The sequence below is a fragment of the Mustela erminea genome, chromosome 16, assembly GCF_009829155.1.
Source record: "Mustela erminea isolate mMusErm1 chromosome 16, mMusErm1.Pri, whole genome shotgun sequence".
NCBI lineage: Eukaryota > Metazoa > Chordata > Mammalia > Carnivora > Mustelidae > Mustela > Mustela erminea.
This window is the reverse complement of record NC_045629.1, coordinates 31,919,481-31,944,560: the sequence shown is the minus strand read 5'-3', so window position 1 is coordinate 31,944,560 and position 25,080 is coordinate 31,919,481. Positions and strand designations below refer to the sequence as shown.

The 25,080-nt window shown below is 40.8% G+C and overlaps 1 protein-coding gene across 1 annotated transcript in view; it reads left to right on the top strand.

Moving 5' to 3' along the window:
- Positions 1-7,572: 7,572 nt before the first annotated feature.
- ZNF704 (zinc finger protein 704) overlaps positions 7,573-25,080 on the top strand; it is a 237,129-nt gene continuing 219,621 nt past the window's right edge. The window contains exon 1 of the mRNA XM_032315627.1: positions 7,573-8,372. Coding sequence (XP_032171518.1) covers positions 7,830-8,372 — 543 coding nt within the window. The 5' untranslated portion in view covers positions 7,573-7,829. The remainder of the gene's footprint in view (positions 8,373-25,080) is intronic.

Sequence of the window (25,080 nt, the reverse complement as noted above, 5' to 3'; positions counted from 1 at the left end):
ATCAAAGCAAGGGCCAGTGCAGGAAACCAGCCACTTCCTCATGGTTGTCAGAATGGAACTCAGGGCAACTCGTCAGAAAGCCGTCTAGTAAAATGTAGCAAGAAAATGCACACGCGCTTTGACCACTAATTCCACTTCTGGCTCTGCTTCTAAAGAGAGAACCCAAAAGATGTATCATACTTTCTGTACAAACATTGATGGCACCCTATCTCAGATACCAAGACATGGTGAAATCATGGCACAGTGGCTTGACAGAAAATTCCGTAGTAAAAATCATGCTATGAACAGTTTTTACTCATTATTTCAAAGTGAGCTATGTGATATTCAAATACATTTTCAAGTCATTTGAATACATTTAAGCCAAAAATACAGAAAGTGGGAGACCCCTTTTGCCTTTTCCCTCCACCCAGTTCACCTCCCAGAGGTTGGAAGATATCCTTCGGACACTCATATCCATCTACCCACTTTTCCATCTGAAATCATACTATCTGTAGGAGCAGATAGCATACTTACGTGGTTTTGCTTTACACACAAATGAGATCACATTTAAATATTATTTTATACCTTGCCCTTTTCACTTTGAAATTTGAGCACCTGCCCTTTAGGGCAGAGACTTCCCTCTCTCTTTTTGGCAGCTGCATAGTGGTTCACACATTGTCAAAGGCTTCTTTTTAAACAATTCTCCTATGGCTGAATATTTATGTGTTTTCAATATTTTGCTGTTAAAACCGGTGCTGCAACAAGTCTCTCTGTGCTCCTCTGTGCTCATGTACCACTGTTTCTTCAGGATACATAGCAAGAAGTGGATCGCTGGCTTTCAATGAAAAGTGTGTTTTGGAATTCCAGTCCATACTGCAACAGTATGCACAAGTCCCTGTTTCTCCATATTCTCGGTAACACTGCGTATTATCAAAGCTTTAACGTTTCTACCTGTCTGATAGGTGAATAGTATATCTAATTGTTTTAATGATATAGTTAGTTGTATTTTACTAGATACTAATTCCTGGTTTTACATTAAAAATGTTCTCTAATCATCTTTCACTTATTTTAAAACTTTTTCTTTTTTATTTTATTTATTTGACAGAGAGAAATCCAAGTAGGCAGAGAGGCAGGCAGAGAGAGAGAGGAGGAAGCAGGCTCCCTGCGGAGCAGAGAGCCCGACATGAGGCTCGATCCCAGGACCCTGGGATCATGACCTGAGCCGAAGGCAGATGTCCTAACCCACTGAGCCACCCAGGCACCCCAGTTTTAAAACTTTTTATAGGGACTTTGTCATAAAGTTTACGTTATTTTTTGTGGTCAAATTTATCAGCTTTTTGCTATGGTTCTGACTTGGTATCTTTTTTACAATGCCTGTCATTTTCCAGAGATCATAAAAATATTTATGCACGTTTTCTTGTAATATTATCATGATTTATTTTTTCCTACCAGCTCATAATCCATCTACAAGTTATACTGCAATGTGTGAGGAAAAATCTCCCATTATAAAACCAGGTGGGAAAACAATATGAAACAAACAAACAAAATGATGCTTAGAAAAAAAATTATATTAAAACAGTAACAGAGTTGTCTTTGGGTTGGGAGATTAGATGTCATTTTTCTTCCATGTAATTGTTTCTATGTTTCAGATTTTAGATAGTGTTGGTTATATTTGTTAACACATGATGGCTTTTATGTTTTTCTTTCTGCCCAGGACAGTAGCCATCCTTTCCCCCCTCTCTCCTGGTGTCTGATGAAGGCCTTCAGTCACAACATTCCACCATTGGCCACATATGTGGGCTCAGGAAATCCCTTCCCTGGGATTTCCCTAACCGCTGCATATGGCAAAGAGCTTCCCTGGCCAAGGTCACAAGGCTGACAGGTATGTGGCCAGAGCTGCCGATAGACCCGGTTCTAGCTGACCAGATAATGAAACAAATGACACACACTCAGGGAAAGATAGAGGCAGAGAGACAGGACCACACATCATGTAAGCCCGCGATCTAATTTTCCCCAAGCTCAGACTCATTCCCAGTTGAGTTACCTGGACTGATAAATCTCTTCCCCGCTGGCCACTTTTTTGTTTTTCGTTTTTTTTCTTTAAGGTAACTAGGATTTCAGTTACTAGTACCAGAAGGGGCCTGGGTGAAAAATTTTTTTAAAACTATAGGAAAAAAGAAGATGAGAGAAAAGCTTCAGAGATATGAAAATATCATTAGCAGGAAGTAAACACGCATTTAGACTAAAGCAATCCTTACTTTGTAGAAAGGGACACAGATACGAAGAACATAAAAGAGAAACTACTTGGTTTATAGCCATTAGAGCTTCTTATTACCAAAGAGAGAGCTAGTGACAGAAGATGGTAGCAAGTATAGGCACAATTTCATAATTTTTGCATTTCCAGAAAAGCAGGAATGGGCCCTGAAATTAAGGGTGATGTTGATAGAAACAGGTTGTGGTCCCAAGGTACAGCACCTCAAACTAGCTTTGAAGAGATGTCTATAAATACACAAACATATATACATGTAAAAATAAACATATGTACATACCTTTGTAGGCATATATATCAGACTCCATTTGTGGATTTTAATAATGGGCATTTGGCTTAATTATAAAATGGACTCCAGGTCAATGTCACATCATAGAACTCAAGAGTCAGAAGACCTGAAAGAATACAATTCATTCATCTTAGAGTTGTGAACCCTGCAGAGATTAGGGGATTTAACTTGTGTCCCATAGTAGGAATCCCCAGAACAGGATTTCGACTCAAGCCTCTGGGACACCGGCCCTGTGTCCTTTCCCTGGTTTAAAGTGCCCATATGAGATGACAATATGAGATCACACACACACACCACAAACACCCCCAAATAGCAAATATATGTTACATTAAAAAAGACAGTTATTCTATCATTTTTGTACTTGCTTAAAAGAATTCAAGACTTTGTCAGGTATTTTAAAGAACCTTGTTGAAAGTACATTGTGTTGTTAAAGAGAGCTTAACTTAATTGCTCATGGAAGAAACATTTCTCTGGGTGGAGGTTTATGCTTGACTTACACAGGCTTTCAGCCTAAGGTTGTAATAAATGAGTGATTCTTTTAGCCTTAATCTGTTTTTCATATGGCAGGATGACAGTCATCATCTGAAATCATTTTTAAGTTTCCCAGAAGTGTGGAAAAACTAACCTAATCTTACTTTTATAAACTGTTTAAAAAAATTTTTTTTAAGATTTTATTTATTTGACAGAGAGAGACACAGAGATAGAAAGAGCACAAGCAGGGGAAGCAGGAGAGGGAGAAGCAGCCTTCCCGCCGAGCAGGGAGCCTGTATAAACTGTTTAAAGGGCAAAATTTTACTTTTAGTTTTAAAATAACTTTTTAGAAGGAGTTACCGTTCACAAGGAATCCCATGACTGAAGGTTGACAAAGACACGAAAGAGCTGCTGCTGATGAGTAAAAGTCTGTTGCATTTCTGCCGTGGTTATGGGTCTGCCTCAATGGATAGCCAAATTTGATTTGGGGAGCATGATTATTGTATCTTTGAAGACTGAATTATAAAAAATTGAACAGAATGTCAAATAGCCTGATTTTTTTTTTTTTGCTATGGTTTTACGGATACTTTTTTTTTTTTTTTTTTTTTTTTTTAATGCTCTGGGTATCATTGGGGCTCAGAACTCAAAGGTTTAAGAATTATAAGAAAACAGGCATGAGGCAGCAAGTTGTTCTGTGGTTATGGAATTTTTTTTACTGCAAAGCCCATTCTCAGTGCTCCTCATCAATGCTTCTCACGCTCTTTGACTGAAGCACCCCAGATACAGAGAATGGATCCCAACCAAGGTTAAGAAGACAGAGTTTAAGGGCGCCTGGGTGGCTCAGTGGGTTAAGCCACTGCCTTCGGCTCGGGTCATGATCTCAGGGTCCTGAGATCGAGTCCCACATCGGGCTCTCTGCTCAGCAGGAGGCCTGCTTCCCTTCCTCTCTCTCTGCCTACTTCTCTGCCTACTTGTAATCTCAATCTGTCAAATAAATAAATAAAATCTTTAAAAAAAAAAAAAGAAGAAGGAGTTCAGTGTAACGCTTGAGACAGCTGCTGCTGCAATTTCTCATTCAAATTTTACATTGTTCTCCATGTTATTCTTACGTTGGTTTTAATACACTTGTTTATGCTCAATAACATGAAATATTATGTATAGTGAATACATAAAATAAACCATAATAAATATAATTATATATGATTATAAATATAATTATCATTTAATAAGAAATTAAACATATTAAATATTATTCATATCTTTATGTCAAATTTTTAGCACTCTTTACCCTCTCCTCTGCTTAATTTTTCTTTATAGCATTATTGGATCTGTGAAACCATACAATTCATTTGTTTTCTTTGGTTATTGTCTACTTTCCTCCCCACTGATGGTTATTTTTTTCACTGCTGCACACCAATGCCCGGAACAGAGCCTGGCACTCAGCAGCGCTCAATAAATACATATTGAAAGAATGATGGAATGTTTCATCTGATGATATGTTAAATCAGATTGTCTGGAAGACGTGTCTTCTTTTCCTATGACTGAGAGACGCGCCTCATCCTCAGTGAGAAGCAGTCCTAGTTTTGGAAAGTAAAAATGTGTTATGTTTAGAGAACATGGGGGACAAAGCAGCAATGACTCCTCCCCATTTGCTTGGCACGGTGAGATATGCTTTGACTTCTGAGTCCACGAGCACAGGGCGTCATGGGCTTACATCATGAGATATTTCTTGATTCCTGATGAATTAGGTAATTTGATTTTACTTCCCACTAAAGGTCCCCTTATTTCATGAGGTTGGTCTTCCGTGGCCTGCACAACGCAGCTTTCCCTGCCCATCTAGATCCTTCTCATCCCTTAAAACCTAGATTGAGCCAAATTGCTTTTGTGACATTAGCTGCACTTAATGCTCCCAATATTAAGACCAATCTTTTTCTCCCATTCAGAGGGCAGTCTCTCAGGCCCAACGGGGCCAGGGAATGGAAGCGTATGAGCTCTGTGGAGGTGTCCTGAGAGAAAGAACAAGCTGATTTCAAAGCGTATATAGCAATTTTGAGAGAAGTACAATGGTGTAAATCAGCACCTCTTCTACTAATCCACAAATACAATCACTCACTGACTTAACTCTGTTTTTCTGCTCAGTTCTCAGGAAAACATTTACTATCTTTCATCTATGACAATTTCAGACATAAAAAGCTTTATCCTTGGCCAGACCATAGCCCCTTGGTAAGATGTAGTCAGGCTTTAAAAGCATGATTCTGCTAGTTATTGACAGCTCTTAGTTTACTACAGAGAGCTACCTTGTTATTCTTTGAGAGTAACCCAAGCCATTGTGTTTATATATTGCTATCAATATATTTAATATAATGAACTTTTACATAGACCTTCGTAGTGCTAGGTACTCATCTGAGATGACTGCACACATTAACTCATTATCCCACAAAAGAACCTTATTATTAGGTAGGTGCTACTATTATCCCCATTTTATAGACGAGGAAACTGAGGCACAGAGGGGTGATGAGTAAAGGCATATAGCTGGTAAGTTCTAGAGCCAGGATTCAAACCCAGACACTCTGGCTCCTGAGACCACTGGCTCCACTAGCCCACTTGTCTCACAGCTTTGTTCCCTCCTATTACCCTTCCCATACCTGTCAGCCAACCTCTTATCCCTGATCTTTTTTCTTCCTGGTCAGAGAAAAACCTCACTGCCTCTCTCTCAAATCATCTCCCAACTACCAAGGTAAATTTCTTGCATTTCGGATGAAGCCACTTCAGTGACCCTTCTTTATTCTTTGGAAACACTCACTAATACTGATTAGTTCACTTCTTGGCCGGCCCCTGCCTTTCTATGCTTTGATCAAACACACCCATCTGTTAAAATGCTCAAACTATTTTCTCTCTCTGAATTTTTGAATGGAATAATTACCAATGAAAAGTTCAACCAGGAAATGCTCAAATCTAAATAGAGTTTGGGGAAGGTGTGTCTGGTGGTGGCTTCTGGAGGGGGTTAAGGAGGGGGTGTGTCCTGAGAAATTGGGTGTAGAAAGCTCTGTTAGATACTTTCGCTTTTGAAGTCATGAAATACCGTAGGAACTTTGGAAATGGAAAAGAAGGGGTGGATGCAAGAGGCATTTCAGAAAGAACAATGGATTGGACTTGTGGGCAACTGCCTCTAGGGATAAAGGAGAGAAGGGAGTTAAAATGATACCGCTATTTTGGGCCTGACTGATTATATGAGAATGTCATTACCTGAAATAGGTATATTCAGGAAGCTAATCTGATTCAGGGAGAACAAAAAGTTCATTTTAGAATCTTTGTCATCATCCCAGTGGAAATGTTCAACAGTTGGAAGACACCATAAGTGAGCATTTAATGAGCTCCCTTCAAGTGTCTAACAGGGCACATGATGTTAAATCTACAATAATTACAGTGAAAGAAAGCTGAGGGTGAGGACGTCTTTTACACTGGCCTCAGGGAGGCACCTGCCAGAGCATTTGGTGAGTTAGAACCTCTTCAGACCTCAACTACAAAGATGGAATTTGGCAAATGATTTGTTTGTAAAGAGTCTGGTTTCCTATCTATCCTAATCCCAAATGGTAGCACATGACTTTTCTTTATGGCTCCTAGGAATCCTCAGAAAGTGACAGTGTCATTAGTTATATGGTTATGTGCTTGATTTCCAGACTCTTACTTCAGATTAGTTCTTAAAAATAACAAACTCAGGCTATCTTGAACTCTGGCCCCAGCTGGTTTCTCTGAAGGCCCTGATATGGCAGTTCAGTCTAAGGACGGAGCGGTTAGAGCTGGAAGCTTCTAGAACGGTAGCCCTTATTATCATCAGGCACTTAAGGTAAACACGCAGACCGGAAAGCTGAAAAGACAAGAGTTAGCACATCGCGCAGAGAGCTCAATGGGCAGGGCCTACAACGGTGCGGTCAAAGAGGCTGCAGACTGGCAGGCAATGTCATGAACCAGCACGTCGAAAACGCAAAGGAGTCTCATGTTTCATATTAGAAAGCGGACCCAAATCTCAGACTGATACACCTCTCCGGTTTCACCTAAGGTCAAGAGTAGTCGCATGCCCCGCAGAGACCAGGAAAATGACCTGCGGCAAATCTCTTCCTTCGTTGTCTGAGTTTGACCAACAGCCCTACTTCCAGCAAAGTCTTCCGCCCACCCTCCAGGAGGAATAATCTGCTGCGGGGTAGCGTTGGCCCCAACGTCTGGGCCAAATGCTGAGAAGCAGCAGATTTGCGGAGGCTGAGGGTAGGGGAAATAAATCCAGTCCGGGTTTTGTCTGAACGGGGGGACCGGAGAGCTGCGAGGAATGGCTCGCGAAGAGGGGGGCGGTGGTGGAAAACACACAACACAAACAGCTCGCGCGGAGGGACGGCAGCTGTAGGCCAGGACCGCGCGGGCGCAGCGGGCCGGGAGAGGCGCGCGCGGGCCCGGCCGCCGGCCGCATGGAGCGCAGCGCGGCCCGCGGCTCCGGGGCGGTAGCGGCGGCGGCGGCGGCGGCGGCGGCGGAGGCGGCAGCGCGCCGCTCGCTCACACCCACCCCCGCCCGCGGCCGCCGCGCCGCCCCGCCGTAGCCGCCGGCCGCCGGCGTCCCCGCGGGCCGGTCCAGCGAAGGCGGCGCCCGCGCCTCTGCAGCCAGTGGCAGCCACAAGCCCGGGGAGGCGGCTCCCGCAGCCCCCCGCAGCCCCCCGCAGCCCCGCGCCCGGGGCGCCTGCGACCACAGCGGCCGCCCGGGGGAGGAAGAGGAGGAGGAGGAGGTGACAAACTCTCCGGCTCCGCGCCGCGGCTGGCAGCCCGCGGTCAGGCATGCAGGCGCGGCGTCTAGCCAAGCGCTCCAGCCTGGGCAGCCGCCGGGGGGGCGCCGCGTTGCAGGCGCCCGGACCCGCGCCTGCCAGGGAAGGCACCTTGCCCGGCCTCCCACCGCTCGGCCCGGGCCCGGCCGCGGCCCCGGCCCCGGCCCCGGCCCCGGCTCCGGCTCCGGCCCCGGCCCCGGCCCCGGCCCCGGCCCCGGAGAGCTGGAGGCCGCCGCTGCCGCCACCGCGCAGCGCCGGGACCGGCCCCCCTCGGGCCGCCGGGGCCGCCGCCGCCTCGTCGCCTGTGCTGCTGCTTCTGGGGGAGGAAGACGAGGACGAGGAAGGCGGGAGCAGGCGGCGGAGGGGGCTCGGGCGGGTGGAGGAGAAGCCCCGAGGGGGCGCGGAGGAGGAGGATGACGACGAGGAAGACGAGGAAGAGGAGGTGGTCGTCGAGGTGGTGGACGGCGACGACGACGAGGAGGACAGCGAGGAGCGCTTCATGCCCCTCGGCCCCGGCCGTGCGGTCCCCAAGGGCCCGGCCCGGGGCACGTTGAAGGTGCGTGCTGGGCACGGCGGCGCGCGCGGGACCCGCCAGCCCGGGGAGAGAGACGGGCCCGGGCCCCCGGGCGAGGCGCGGGCTGAGGCCGGGGACTGGCGACCGGTGGAGGCCGGGCCGGGAGGGGTGTGTCAGGCGGCGCCGGCGGCGGAGCGAGGGAACTGATGAGCTCACACCTCGGGCCCCCAGCACCTTTCCGAGGCGGTCGCTGCCCCATTCCTCAAAGGCCGGGTCGGGTTTGTTGTCTCGCGTGGGTGCAGGGAAAGGACACTTCTCCCTGGCGAGATGGGGAACTTGGAGATGGGACGAGGTAGGCGCGGGTTTGCTCCCGGTGGGGACGCGCGAGGTAAGAGGGGGTGAGATTTTATTCTTCGCAGAGGAAGCAGGAGTGTCCTCCCTATTTTTGAGGGCTAGTCAAGCTTACTGAAACTAGCAAGCAGCTTCTCTCTTGTCAACCTTTCAATCCCTTCTTCATCGAAGAACAATTGTTGATGAGTTTCCATCACAGATGTTTGTAAGGCAACCTCTAAACCCAAAGCGAGAAACCAAGCCCTTGGTTTCTAAATGCATTTTGCTGGCAGCTTTTGGGAATGCCCGCCCCCCCCCCCCAACTCCCCTCTTTAAACTCGACATTGTTTAGCATTTGGGTTTTTTCCCCCTCCTCAGAATTGCAGATTTGAGGCGGGGGGGGGGGGGGGAGGAAATCGGGAAAAGTGGAGGTTATTTGGCATTTAAAATGGATGTGAGTTTCTGCTGAGAATTCTAGTGAAGTCTCTTGTGCACTGAAGCACTGGGAGATCTTTCCGTTTGTGTATCTTCAGGAGATAAGGGGTTTATTATTACACAACTGACTGGCTGGGCTTTCAGGCATGCGATTGGACAAAGCAAACCACGTTGAGGTTCATGCACAGTGTATGTTGCTAAGAAGTTTTGAGGGCAGCAAGTGGTAGGCGATGAAGTTAGTGCTTTTTCTCGAAAGCGGTTCTTAAAATCAACTATTTACTGGAATTTTCAGAGGATAGTGGTATATCAGGAAGAAAAAAAAATACATAAACAAGTGAGCTTAATAGAGACTATTTATCTCCTGGGGCTTGGGGAAAAGGAAAAAACTCCTCAAAGCATGAAATTGCAATTCCAAAGAAATGCTAAACATCAGCATTTAGAAAATCCCCAGAATAGACACAGGCACAAATTTCTTTCCTAGACCACCCTGGAAGTACCAGCTCTAGGAGTGAGAAATTTTCAGCAAGTAGTCATTGGGGATGATATTTTTTGACAGTTGCGTGTTGGAATCCAAACCGAGAGCACTCTCATTACCACGGTCTGCTAAAAAGCCTGCATTGTATGGCTACAAGATATAACTGGGTTTAGAATTAAGTCACATGGCATCAGTGATACTGAGTAAGGAGAGCAGTGATTCTTTAGTGTTTTTTTCCAGCAATACTGAAAATATGTCTTGTAGCTTATAGTTTGTGACAGAAAAATCATAATTTATGCTGTGTGATCAAAGTAAACCCAATGTAGGAAAAAAAAAATCAAACCTATAGAAACAGGATAACAGGGTGTGGTAATTCACATTATCAAAAAAGATTATTCACATCTCCAAACAGATTTCTGTTAACTTTTTTAAAAAATGGGTTTCATTTTATAACATTTCTTGGGCCCACAGCTTTTTAGTAATGTATGTATTGAATAGTTTGAGGTATAATTCTTTTCACTTTTTACTGCTTGAATGACATCTTGACACTGGATCTGAAGAGATTTTCTAATGGAATATAGCAGATCATTTTATTCTAATGCATATAAAATGTCAACAACTTCTGAATATACGTATGCATTCATTTATTCAAATATTTATTGAGCATCTCCTGGGTGCCAGGTGCTATTCTAGAACAAAGCAGTGGGCACCTTCCAGATGCTCAAGCCTAGTAAGAGGAGTCATAGCAATAATCAAACAAATAAGTGTGGTGCTTGAGATTGTGAGAGTCTAGGAGGAAGAAGAGAAGGCTACTATGGGGTAGACCTCCCTTAGGAGGGGACATTTGATCTGAGACCTGAGACAGGTAGCTTGGGAAGATCTGTCCATTGGAGGGAATAACAATTGCCAAAGTCTTGAGGTGGGAGGGATAAAGAGATGAGGATGGCTAGAACTTGGGAGGTAGGAGCTCTGTCAACGAGGCAGGTAGGAGCCAGCAACCTAGGGCTTCGTGGGCTTTTTGAAGTAGAATATGAAGTCTTTGGGAAGTCTTAGGCTGTAAAGGCATACAAGGTGGTTTGTATTTTCAAAAAAAAAAAAAATTGCTGTTGTATGGATTGTAGAGGACAGCAAGGAGAATCAGGGAGACCGTTAGGTGGTTGTTGCTGTAACCAAGGTGGGAGCAGAGGGCAGCTTAGACTAGGCTGACAGGAATGGAGTTAGAAAGGAGGGGACACATTCAGGATCTGTTGTGAAGATTGATGTGTAAGGACTTGCTGATGGATTAGGGGAGGATGGTAAAGGAGTGAGAAGCCCCACTGTAAAGGTTTTCTGAATGTGCCATTTGCTGAGATTGGGAAAACTGGGGACACAACAGATTTTTGTGAAGGAAAAATCAAGTGTTCTTCCTGGACGTGTTAAGTCTGAGATGACAATTAGACATGTAATGGGAATGTAATTAAGCAGCTGGCTGTAGGTTGTGGAGCTGGGGGGGAGAGGTCAGGGCTAGAGAGAAAAATCTGGGAGTCAGCAGCATGTTGATAATCATTTAAAGCTGGGGACTAGGAAGGGAGTGCAGTAGGTCCAGAGAGGAGAGCCGTGAGCCAGACTTGGGCACAGCCTTGTTCAAGTTTGGGTGTAGGAGGAGAAGCCAGCAAAGCTGGACTTGAAGCAGCAGCCAGACAAGTCGAAGGAAAACTAGAGAATGAAAGTCCTGTAAGCCAAGGGAGGAAATCATCCTAAAGGTAGAGAGTGGTGAGCTGTGTTAAATACTACTGGGATGTTGCATAAGATAAGCATAGAGACGTATCCACTTAGATGAAATAATGTGAAACGTACCAGTATTCTTGACAAAAGAATGTGAAGACAGTGATGTGAATACAGCGGGCAGAGCAGTGAATGGGAGTTGAGGACATAGTGAGACATATGAAAAACTATTTTAACAAGTTTTGTTGGAAAAGAGCAGAGAGAAGGGGGAATACCTAGAGGGTATATAGTCTAGATTTTTTTTTTTTTAAAGATAGGATACAGTAGACTCTAGGTACTATAGCATTATGGGAATTTTCTGGTGCGTCTGGCAGATGCCTTCATTTTCTACTGCTGTGTACCAAATTACTACAGACTTTTTGGCTTGCAGTAGTTCTCACAGTATCTGTGGGTTAGGAGTCGAGGTTCCACTTAACTGGTCTGTTGCTGAGTCTCACATGGTTGCAATCAAGGTGTTAAACCGGCTGTTTTTTTATCAGAAGTCCTAACTGGGGAAGAACGCACCTACAGGTGTATTGAGGTTGTGAGCAGAATCCATTCTCCTGCATCTAGGTCTGAGGGTCCCAGCTTCTTGCTGGCTTTTGCCTGAAGGCTGCCCTCAGCTCCTAAATACACTTTCCCCACCTCTGCTCCCCTGTTACTTGTGCTTCCACAACATGACCTCTTACTTCATCAAGCCAGCAAGGGGAATCTTAGCGCCTGTCTTAGCAAGTTAAAGTCTCATATAATTAATTCCCTCTAATCGCAGGAACAATACTCCATCATTTTTGCTATATTCTATTGTTAGGAGTGGGTTATGAGTTCCACTTAATGGAAGATTTTCAGGAGATATATATATTTATACACACACACACACATACCTCGGAGGAGGGTGAGGAAAATTCTTGGGAAAGTCACAGTGGAGGAGATCTGTAACCCAAGTACAGGGGTTGGCCTTTGACAGAAGCAAGGAAACTTTCTTCCACTGAATTAAAGAGAAGGTGGAGAATACAGGCCCAGATGTGGGCAGTTGTATATTGGATGACAGTCAGGTGAAGTAGTATTTGTCTATGGCTTCTATTTTCCCCATGCAGCAGGGGGGTGGTGGGGGGGCATCAGCTGAGAGTGGAGGAGAGTTGAAGTAAGAGTTGAAGGCATGGCACAGTGCTGTGGGAGAGTAGGAGAGCAAACATACTGAGAAAGCAGTAGAGTTTCCAGATAGTATCAAGGGCCCATCTGATGTCAATGGTTTTCCATTTATGGTGCAAGCAGCCTGTCTAGGTATGTGATTTTTTTCCAGATTCATTCCACTGACTCACGCATGGAACAATAATAATAAATAATGTTTATTGAGTGCCTACTATGGTCAGTACAAGTCTAAGTGTATAGTGTCATTCCAACCTTATTAAATATTCAGGAGTCAGGAATTATTACTATAATCCTCATTTTATGGAAGTGATAAGCAACTTAACGATTTACAGGTATTGGGTGGCAGAGCAGGTGTTTGAACCCTGGAAAGCTGAACTCCAGTGCTACCACCCATATGCCTTATACTATACTGTTTCTTTGCAGACAGCGTAGACAGCAGGATTCAGTAGGGATAGGGTTTTGCCAGGTGGGTGAGCAACGGAAAGAAAGAGAACATATTGTTGAGGAAGTTGGCACAGCTGTGACTCTAATGATGGGCTATCGGATTTAAGAGAAGCAAGGACGGGGCGGGGGGGAGCGGTGAGGGATAGTGAAAAGGCCATAGATCAATGGATTGGAGAAAACAAAGAGTTAACCAATAAAGTCAATAAAAGAATGGGAATAAAATACAGGGCAGTTTGGATTCCAAAATATCATTTGTATGCATTCAAATGCATATTTGCCAAATACTTATGAGCCAAGAACTGTAGTAAATGCTTTGTGTGAAGGAGGATCTCATTAGAAACGATGACTTGGTAATCAGTATGACCCCATTCTCCACAACTGAGGACACTGACTCAGAAATGAAATACCACACCTGACATAGTGTAGCCACAGGTTCGTATCCATGGCCTGTGCTTTTAGTCACTATCCTGGAATTTCCCGTAATTTACTTGCCCATTTACTTCCAGGAGGACTAGGGATGGCTGAGGAGGTTGAGGATTAGATGCCTTGAAGTATCTGAGATATATTGCTCAATTGTTATAATGGACACTAATTTAGACTTTAAATGAGATAACAAGAGAAACTTCGTATTACAGTTTTCAATTCCTGATCAAAGGAGGCTTACATATTTATCTGCAGTGGCAAGATTCTACCTTCCACTCCCCTCAAAACGTGAACCTCCTAGGGACTCCTATATAAGAAATACCAAGGAGGATAGTAAACAATATCCTTATCCAGAGTTTAATTTAAAAAATACAAGAACACTGCCGAATGGAGGAAGGATTCCCTAGTAAGTTGTTATTCAATGAAACAAAATAGTAGGAGTAGAGATGATAAGGCCAAGGGTTGTGCTCTGGGATGCTGTATATTAATGTAAGGATAAGAATGGAAGCATCTGAAGGGATTGATAATTTATTGGCATAATACACTTAAGAAAACACTGAACATGAAAGACTGCTAGTGCTTCTATCAAAATTGCATCTTTTGAAAAACTGTGAAGAAAGACTTTTAAATGAGATAATATATGTCTAAGTTCCCACTTTGGGTGCTCAATAAATATTAATTGAATGGAATCTGCTTTCTACGTGCCAGCTCTTCAGGGATGGTTAACTCATCTATTAGACTATATCTTGAATATCAGATGACTTTAAGAATCCTTTGGCAGGGTCTGTGCAGCAAACACTGAATTCCAATTTGCTAACAAGCATGTGTCTTGCAAATGGTCTGTCTTGGCTCGAGTGAAAGGCATGTGCTTAAGATACCAGACAAAGTTGTCATTCACTGAATTGTAGACTGCTGGAGTTGGAAGGGAAACAGAGATTATCTAGTAATCCAATATCCTCGTTTGACCACTGAGGGCACCGAGACCATGAAAGGTGGAATGCCTTGTCCTGAGAGGGTTGCTTAGCAAGTTTGGTGGGGCCAGGATTAGCACCCTGGTCTGCCAACCCAAAGTTACGGCCCTCCTTTCTGGGTTAGTTTCTTGGGCCTGAGAATGTTCTGCAGTTCACTGCCTCAGAACTGTGGCTAGAGAAGTCACAGCTTTCTGAAGTGGTCTGTCACTGCTTATCGACTTCTATTTTTAGAATTTTCCTCCTGATAAATAAAGTGCCTCAGGTAGAGGTGGCCTCACTCTGGCTGTGGTAGCATGTGATAGGATGGGCAGGACCCCCCCCCCTCGGGAATCCTGCCCAGGCCAGTCCGCGGTGCAGTTTCCAACGGACATGTGTACTCAGCCCTCAAATGGGACCTCGCCAACTCCACCACAATTTTACTACCAGTTGACTATGGAAGCATTAGAAAAAAGAGGAGGAAAAGTGAGAAGTCAAGCCTTACCCCAATCTTCTTATCCCACCTCTTTGCGAGGAGTCAGACAGAAACCTACAGCCCTGTGTGTGTTTGATTTCTTAAAATATAGAGACCCCATTCATTTGTAAGTCTGGCCCAGTCAGATTACTGTGTCTTCCATCTCAAGAAGGGCTCGGAGAGGAGAAGCATGGGAGCATTTTCTTCCCTACCTTCTGACCTACATGGAACAACTGGTCTTCTCACAGCGACCAAGTGTGGTAAAGTAGAAGAAACTTGACCTTTCAGTTGCCCTGTGCAATCTCATTTTACGGTAAATGTATAGTTCCCATTAGGCTTTCTGAAATATTTGAGAATATTCCGAGGCTCTCATAACCAGCCTTCTAGCCCATCCAAATCCGTATCATTGAAAGAAGGATGACTTCCTTTGGTTTGCTTGTCCATGCTCCTTTACCTCATTCCCACAGTGGATAAGACCTACCTTCAGGGAGCTCAAAGTCTAACAAATTCCTGCCGGATTGTCTATAAAGAAGTTCTAATTCCTTTTCCCTCCTTATCCCTAACACCAAGATTAGATCTACTGAGAGACCTTATTTGGCTACCACAATGGATGTAATTTTGATATATACCCTAAAACAATTCTAGCCAAACAATCTGTATGAAGAAGATGTTATGGTTTGGCCAGGAAGTGATTTCTGAGTAGCTAGTCTAAGCATGAGTTTAAAATCACTGAATCTGGCAAATAACCTTGGGTTGCTCTCACTAACTGGACGAAGTGGAACAGGATACAACTGAGATATATGCAGTAGAATTAGAGTGATTAAATTTTTACACTTCATTGAGAATACTGTTTTAGAAAATCCAGTGTTATGGTTTATATACAGGGGAAAGAGGCTCAACTTGAGTTTTGAAGGCAGGTCTGTACTTTCAGGGTAAAAAGTTTGCAATAACATACAAAAGGGGTATGTTTATCCTGTGGAACTCCGTGGGGCCTTGAGGTACAAAGAGAATAAAAGGATCCTGCTTGTCTGTTGCTCTGTGAGGACTAACTTAGAGTGTGTTATCTTGACGCTATGCCCAACAGTTCCCAGTGACACACTTGCTTTCCTTATGTTCTTGTCATAATGGAAGGTTAAGTGAAAGTAAAATCTCCTTGATTCAGACTAATTGGGGATGGCTCGTCAAAATAAGTGAATGTCGAAAGTGCTGCAACATTTTAAATTAAACCCCATTTTTAAAGAGGCTGTGTGCCTTGAAATATGATTTTATAAAACCTGCAGACAGAATAATTATAGTCCATTAGTGTGACCTTCATTGTGGGCTCATTAGTGACATGGGAGAGAACAGGCTTGTGTCAAAGCAGGTGATCCTGCTGGCTGCCCCTCACCCCACTGTTACTTCTCTGTAGATCCAGAAGGGATACAACAGACTCTGGGTTCAAATTCTACCATCTCCCCTTAATAGTTGCATGGCTTTTGTTTAATGTCTCTATGCTTCAGTGTTAGCATCTATGAAATTGGGATAATATTGTCTTGTCGTTGCCTATTATTATTGAAAATGACCCAAAGAGCTCCTGAAATTTGATATGGATGGCAGCTTATTTCCTTTACACTTTCAGAAAGGAATCTTTTGTAAAATTTTCCTCAAGGATCTCAAATCCTACAGTTATTGTAACTATTACAAATTTCTCTTTATTTCATGCTATGGACGTATTTAAAAATCTACTTCCTGAAGTGACTTTGTTCATCTGAACTCTCTGGTGTTTCGTTGTATGTGTGGTGAGCTTGAATCTTCCTTTTCATCTCAGGAAGCTGTGAGTCATTTATCAACTTGTGCAAAAAAGACAGAGGTGTTCTATCTCTTAGGTTCATCAGTCTGTTCAGATCTATAGCTCTTATATTGAAGTAAATCTGGCTACTATCCAAAGGGGCGAGAAGAGGCTTACCATATACAATGTGTGCTGTTAAAAGCTGCGGTAGAAATACAGTGATGTCATCTTCTACCACCTCTAACTTGCAAATAGCTAAGAATCTCTGAGGTGTGTGTTTGCCCTTCCCATCATCCTCTGCATTTCTGTTCAGGACCTGTTGTACTTTTGTTTGTTGAAGAAGTCATTCTTTGTTTTTTCAGTAGATGGGGATGTATAGCCTAAAGTGTACCTTTAAAGTCTTGTACCTATTTGCTTCTGTTATTGGGGGGATATCCAGAAGGAGGAGAAAAGGACACTGAGCTTAAATAACTTGGGGAAATTCTGGTTAAAAACAGAGACACAGATTTTTTTTTTTTAAGATTTTATTTATTTATTTGACAGAGAGAAATCACAAATAGACTGAGAGGCAGGCAGAGAGAGAGAGGGAAGCTGGCTCCCTGCCGAGCAGAGAGCCCGATGCGGGACTCGATCCCAGGACCCTGAGATCATGACCTGAGCCGAAGGCAGCGGCTTAACCCACTGAGCCACCCAGGCGCCCAGAGACACAGATTTTTTTAAGTTACAAAACATTTTAAACATATAGGAAATTAGGAGAGTAGTACAACACTCATATACCTATAAAGAAGTTATGGATTGTAGATACCAAGGGCCATTTTGGGTTTCTAAGAAGGTGAGTATAGGTTGTGGCATTTATATATTTATTAGATTACAGGCCCTTTTTTCTGGAGCATCTTTTCCTTTGGGTAGATTTTAGGAAATACTGGTTTATAATTATTTTGTAAATGAGAAATCCATGGATAACGGTCTTGGGATAAATAACTAAAACTGCCTTATTAAAGAAATAAATTGTCATGTGTAGAGAAAGATTAAAATGTCATTTGGGAGAGTGTGCCTGGGTAGCTGTCAGTTAAGTGTTCAACTCTTGATTTTGGCACAGGTCATGATCTCAGGGTTGTGAGATTGAGCCCAGCATCAGGCTCTGTGCTGATATGGAGCCTACTTAAGATTCTTTCTCTCCCTCTGCTCACCTCCCTGCCCCCATCACGCTCTCTCTTTCTCTAAAAAAAAAAGAAGAAAAAGTTGTTTGTGGATCATGCAGTCTTCAAAATATTCCCTCATAAAGCTGATAATTTTTTCAGTATCAAGTTTCTAAAAAAAGAGAGAGAGAGAGACTTTTTCATTGTGGTAAATTTTCACTTGTATATCTGTGAATACTGTTTTTGTGTGTGAAATTTAAAAACTGGTAGAGAACACTACCTTTCTTGGTAAATCAAGCTCCACTATGGGTCTGGTGGAGGAGATGGGAGGTGTGAGAGGTGCTATCATAGCAGAATTAAAAGTGCTGAGGGAACAGAAAATCACAAGGTGTTTACACTCAGGAAAACGTATTCAATGACACGTTTTCCACAGTATAAAGGAAAAATGATTTAAAATATCAGAATAGTCTAAAGAAAAAGAACATATGAAATCACTAGGACGGTGAGATTGACACATTTCCTGTAAACAAGAGTATGACTATTGCAAAATAGGAGGTTAAGCTTTTGTGAACACCAAATACTTTGTGTAAGGGCTCTTTATTGTATACTGTTCAATATTTATACCAGTATTACCCAACATTTAATGCATCCTAATTTATAGGGGGCCCTCATAGTTAACTTCATTTGACCCTCTTTGTGATCTGGAAGGTGTATATTATTAATCCCATTTATAGATATGGAAAATAAGCCTCCGAGAAGATGGGGCAATTTCTTTCTTTCTTTCTTTCTTTCCTTCTTTCTATCTATCTAATCTATCTATCATAATTTTGTATCAGATGACATAGGTATTTGTCAAACACTGTTGAAAACTGGGTTCAACAGACTTTAAAAATAATTGGAATTTGTACTTAAGCAACAGTGGTAATTTAAACAGTGAGAAGACTTTATTTTGGAGTAAATTATGAAAACAATATGAAATGCCATTTTCATAAACACTTTCATATAGCTTGTGCATGCTTCACAAGTCAACTACAAGTGCTTAGTAAAGACCAAACCTCACTAATTTCTATTAATTTGGGCTAGGACTCAAAGTTTATTTAATAATAATTTTTTAGAAAATTAAGCTGTTGAAGCATTCAGAGAAAAACAACTTGTTCCAAACAAGGGAACCCCCATAAGACTATCAGATTTTTCAGCAAATATATTACAGACCAGATGGGAGTAACATGATATATTTAAAATGCTAAAAGGGAAAAAAATTCTAACCAAGAACACTCTACCAAGAAAGGTTGTCATTCAGAATTGAAGAAGAGATAAAGAGCTGTCTAGACAAACAAAAGCCAAAGGAATCCATCAACACTAAACCAGCCTTACAAGAAATGTTAAAAGGGCTTCTTTAAGCTGAAAAGAAAGGGTACTAATTAGTAACAATAAAACATGTGAAAGTAAAACTCTCACTGGTAAAGGTAAATGTAGTGAATCAGTCACTTACAAAGCTAATGTGAAAGTCAAAAGACAAAAGTAGTAAAAATAACTATACCTATAATGACTAAAGGACACACAAAATAAAAAAGATGAAAAAATGTTACATCAAAAACATAAAACTTGGGGAAGAGGGGTAAAATGGTAGAGTTTCAGAATGTGTCCAAACTTAAGTTGCTCTTATCTTGTTGTAAAGTAGACTGTTATGGTATAACCACAAAGCAAAAACGTATACTAGATACATAGAAAATAAAATGAGAAAGGAACCTAGGCGTAACACTACAGAAAATCATTAAACCACAAAGGAAGAAAGCAAGAGGACAATGGGACAGAGAGAAATAGGTGGAAAACAGTTAATAAAATGGCAATAATTACATACCTATCAATAATTACTTAAATGTAAATGAAACAAATTCTCCGAACAGAAGACACAGGTTAGCTAAATGGATTAAAAAACAAGAACTATCAAAAACAAACAAACAACAAACAAGAAAAACCAAAACCCATTTATATGCTGCCTACAAAAAACTCACTTCAGATGCAAGGACACAACATACTGAAAATGAAGGGATGGAATCAAGCTGTTTCATGCAAATGGAAACCAAAAGAAATCTAGGATAGCAAAAAAACCCTTTAAAACAAAAATTGTAATAAAAGACAAAGATGGGTATTACATAATGATAAAGGGATCACTCCAGCAAGAAGATATCACACTTGTTAATATTTATGCAGCCATTAGGAGCACCTAATATATAACCTAAGTATATAAAATGAATATTAACAGATTTACAGGAGAAACTGACACCAATACAATAATGTTAGGGGACTTTAATATCACTTATATCAATGGATAGATTATCCAGGCAGAAAATCAATAAGGAAATATCAGCATTAAATGACATATTTGGTCAGATGGACTTAATAGGTATATACATCCAACCTGCAGTACACACATTCTTCTTGAGGATGTATGGAATCTAAGTGTACATATTGTTCAGGGTAGACCATATGGTAGGCCACAAAACAAGGCTCAGTAAATTAAGAAGGTTGAAATCACGTCAAGCATCTTTTCCAATCACAATGGTATGGCACTAGAAGTCAATTACACGTAGAAAGCTGGAAAAATCACAAATATGTGGAGATTAGGTCATGCTACTGAACAACCAATGGGTCAATGAAGAAATCAAAGAAGAATTTAAAAAAATACCTTGAAACAAATGAAACTGGACATTTAATATACCAAAATCTATGAGATGCAGCAAAAGCTCTAAGAGGAAAGTTTATAGCAATACAGGCCTACCTCAAGAAACAAAAGAACCTCAAATAAACAATCTAACATTATGCCTTGGGGAACTGGAAAAAGAGCAAAAGAAGCCCAGTATTGGTAGGAGGAAGGAAATAATAGAACAGAAATAAATGAAATAAGGACTAAAAATGCAATGGAAAGGATCAATGGAATTAAAACCTGGTTCTTCGAAAAGATAAAATTGGCAAACCTTTAACTAGACTCACTAAGGAGAAATGAGAAAGGGGCTGAAATAAAATCAGAAATGAAAGAGAAGTTACAATTGATACCAAGGAACTACAAAGGATCATAGGAGACTACTACAAATGATTATATGCCAAAAAATTGGACATTCTAGAAGAAATGGATAAATTTCTAGAAACATACAAAATCTTGAAAAAAATAGAAAATCTGAATAAACTGATTGAAAGCAAAGAGATTGAATCAGTAATCAAAAAATGCCCAACAAATAAAAGTTTAAGAGCAAGCGGTTTCACTGGTTATTCCTACCAAATGCTCAAAAATTTAATACTATCTTTTCCAAACTTTTTTAAAAAATTAAGGAGGGGGGAATGCTTCTAAATTCATGTTTAGAGGCCAGTATTACTATGATACCAAAATCAGACAAGGACACCACAAAAAAAGAAAATTACAGGCCAATATCACTGTTGAACATAGATGCAAAATCTTCAATAAAATCTTAGCAAACTGAATTCAACAACACATTAAAATGATCATAAACCATAAGCAAGTAGGATTTATTACAGGGATGCAAGGATGTTTCAGGATCCATAAATCAATTAATGTGACACACCACATTAAAAAATGAAGGGTAAAAATCATATGATCATCTGAATAAATGCACAAAACACTTAACAAAATTTAACATCCATTTATTATTTTTTAAAAAACAACTCAGTGAAGTGGGTATAGATGGAACATACCTCAGCATAATAAATTCCATATAAGACAAGCTCTCAGCTAACACTATACTCAATGGCAAAAATCTGAAAATCTGAAACCTTTTCCTTTATGATCAGAAAGAAGATCCCCACTCTCACCACTTTTATTCAACATAATTATATTAGAAATCTTAGTCATAACTTTGAATCAATAAGAAGAAAGACACCCAAATTTGAAAGAGTAAAACCGTCAGTATTTGCAGATGACATGATTTTATATATAGAAAGCCCTAAAGATTTCACCAAAAATCTGTTAGATCCAATATATGAATTCAGTAAAATTGCAAGGTACAAAATCAAGATGCAAAAATGTGTTGCATTTTTATATACTAACAATGAACTATCAAAAAGAGAAATTAAGAAAAACCCATTTGCAATTGCATCAAAAATAAAAAAATACCTAGGAATAAATTTAGCCAAGGAAGTGCAAGACCTATACACTGAAACCACAAGACATTGAAGAAGACACAAATAAATGGAAAGATTACATACTCGTGGACTGGAAGAATTAATATTGCTAAGATATCCGCATTTCCAGAGCAATCTATAGATTTATGTGTAACCTCCTATTAAAATACCGAAGGCATTTTTCACAGAAATAGAACAAACTTTCTAAAATTTGTATGGAACCACAATAGATCCCAAATAACCAAAGCAATCCTGGGGAAGAACAAGCTGGAGTCATTACACTTTTTGATTACAGGCTATATTACAAAACCATAGTAATCAAAACAGGGTGGTATTACCAATAAAACAGACACTCAGTTCAATGGAACAGAATAGAGAGCCCAGAAAGAAACCCATGCTTATATGATCAATTAATTAATTTATGACAAAGGAGATAATAATATACAATGAGGAAAGGGAAACCTCTTCCATAAATGGTGTTGGGAAAACTGGACAGCTACTTGTAAAAAACTGAAACTGGCCCACTATCTTATACCATACACAAAAATTAATTCAAGATGAATTAAACACTTGAATGTAAGACCTGAAATAATAAAACTCCTGACGAAAACATAAGAGGTTAGTTCCTTGACATTGGCCTTGGTGATGTTTTTTGGATCTACCCCCAAAGCAAGAACAGCAAAAGCAAAAATAAATAAATGGGACTACATCAAATTAAAAAACTTCTGCACATTGAAGGAAACTATTAACGAAATGAAAAGGCAGTGTACTGAATGGGAAAGGATATTGCAAATCATATGTCTAATAAGGGATTAATATCTAAAATATGTAAAGAACTCAAACAACTCAACAACAACAACATTCCAATTAAAAAGTGGGCAGAGTATCTGAATAGATATTATTCCAAAGAAAATGTTAGCTAACAGGTACAAGAAGAGATGCCGACCATCACTCATCATCAGGGAAATGCAAATCAAAACTACAGTGAAATAAAGGAAACCCTCATGTGCTATTGGGGGGAATGTAAATTTGTATAGGCACTATGGAAAGCAGTATGGAAGTTCCTCAAATAATTAGAACAACCATATGATCCAGTAATTCCGCTTCTGGGTATATATTCAAAGAAAACTATAACGTTAATTCAAAAAATATATATATGCACTTCTATGTTTATTGCAGCATTATTTGCAATAGCCAAGATAGGGAAACAACCCAAGTGTCCATTGATGGATAAATAGGTAAAGATGTGATACATAAACACACATACCTATACACAATAGAATACTACTAAGACATAAAAAAGAATGAAATCTTGCCATTTGCGATAGCATGGATGTACCCATTATGCTAAGTGAAATAAGTTAGACAGGGGCTCCTTCTGGATTCAGTGGGCTAAATAAAGCCTCTACCTTTGGCTCAGGTTGTGATCCCAGGGGCCTGGGACTGAGCCCTGCATCTGGCTCTCTGCTCAGTGGGACGCCTGCTTCTCCTTCTCTCTCTCTGCCTGCCTCTCTGCCTACTTGTGATCTCTGTCAAATAAATAAATAAAATCTTTAAAAAAAAAAAAGTTAGAGAAAGACAAAAACCATATGATTTCACTTATATGTGGAATCTAAAAAACAAAACAAAACTCATGGATATAGAGAACAGATTGGTGGTTGCCAGAGGGGACAGGTTTGTAGGTATGTGAAATGGGTGAAGGGGATCAAGAGATACACACTTCCAGTTATAAAGTAAATAAGTCATGGGGATGTAATGTATAATGTGGGCACTGTAGCCAATACTGTTGTAGTTCAAATTTGAAATTTACTATGAAAGCAAATTTTAAAAGTTCTCATCACAAGAAAAAAAATTTTCATAAATTTTGTATCATGACAGGTGGAAATGGACTTAATTGTTGTGATCATTTACCAATGTATACAAATGTGAAATCATTATATGGTACACCTGAAACTAATATAATGTATGTCAATAATATTTCAATGAAAAAAAAGTATAATTTTGAAAATATTATCAATTAGCACGTTCACATACTTAGAACTCAGAACTAGTTTAACAAAATATGAGAGAAATAACGTAAATATTAGAATAAGGATCTTAGAACTTATAAAACTGAGTACATGAAGAGTATCTGAAAGAAAAATATCATGTTTCATTAAGTATTAGTTGCAGTGTCTTAGAAAGGGAGGAAAATGGGCACCTGACTCCATGTAAGCACTGACCTAGTGGCATCTTAAAATGGGAAAGTGGTGGTTGGCAGTGAGAGAGGAGCCACTTGAAGGTCTGAAGTGACCCAAGGTAGGGTTTACAGAAAGAGAGCAGGCACTTCTATTTGCATTTCTTGTTACATGAGTGCTTGGTGGGTGGTTAAGAGGTTCTGAAAATGTGCATTTAGCCATCTGTTGGGTGACAGCAATTTTTTTTAGCTCTTTATTCTTTTTTTTTTTTAAGATTTTATTTATTTATTTGACAGACAGAGATCACAAGTAGGCAGAGAAGCAGGCAGAGAGAGAGGAGGAAGCAGGCTGCCTGCTGAGCAGAGAGCCCAATGCAATGAGGGGGGCTCGATCCCAGGACTCTGGGATCATGACCTGAGCCGAAGGCAGAGGCCCAACCCACTGAGCCACCCAGGAGCCTCTTTAGCTCTTTATTCTTATTCTAAAAGAGGTTTCTATTCAAATAGTTTATTCTCTCAACTATATTGATTTTGATCACTTGAGTTTTTCTTGCAATCTAACATAAAGGTTATTAGGGAAAACTGTTTTTACTTTAAAACTTTTAATAGATATGTTATAGTTTTCACCGTTTGTAAACTATGCCTGTGTTTTTATGTTAAAGTTGAGATACCTTAAAGCTCTTATTTAAATTCAGTCATCAGTTGGTGGTTTGATTGTTAAAATTTTTTTTTTGTCTATTTCATTCAATATCATGGTTATTTCATTCAACAATATTCACTCAGCTCCTATTCTTTGCCAGCTGCAAAGGCACAGGCAAGAACAAGACCGGGAAAGAGTTCCTGTTCACGCCATACTTGAAGAGACGTAGACTTTGTGTACAGTGGTATGTTACTGAGATAGGAATGTATGAAGGAAGAAAAATATATATATATTACATAATTGATAAACCCCTAGCTATACTGATTTTAAAAAGAGAGAGAGAACACAGATTACAAATATCGAGAACGAAAGAGAGGATATCATTATTGATCCTACTGACTTTAAAGATTTTTTTTTTTTTAATTTATTTATTTATTTGACAGAGAGAGACCACAAGTAGGCAGAGAGG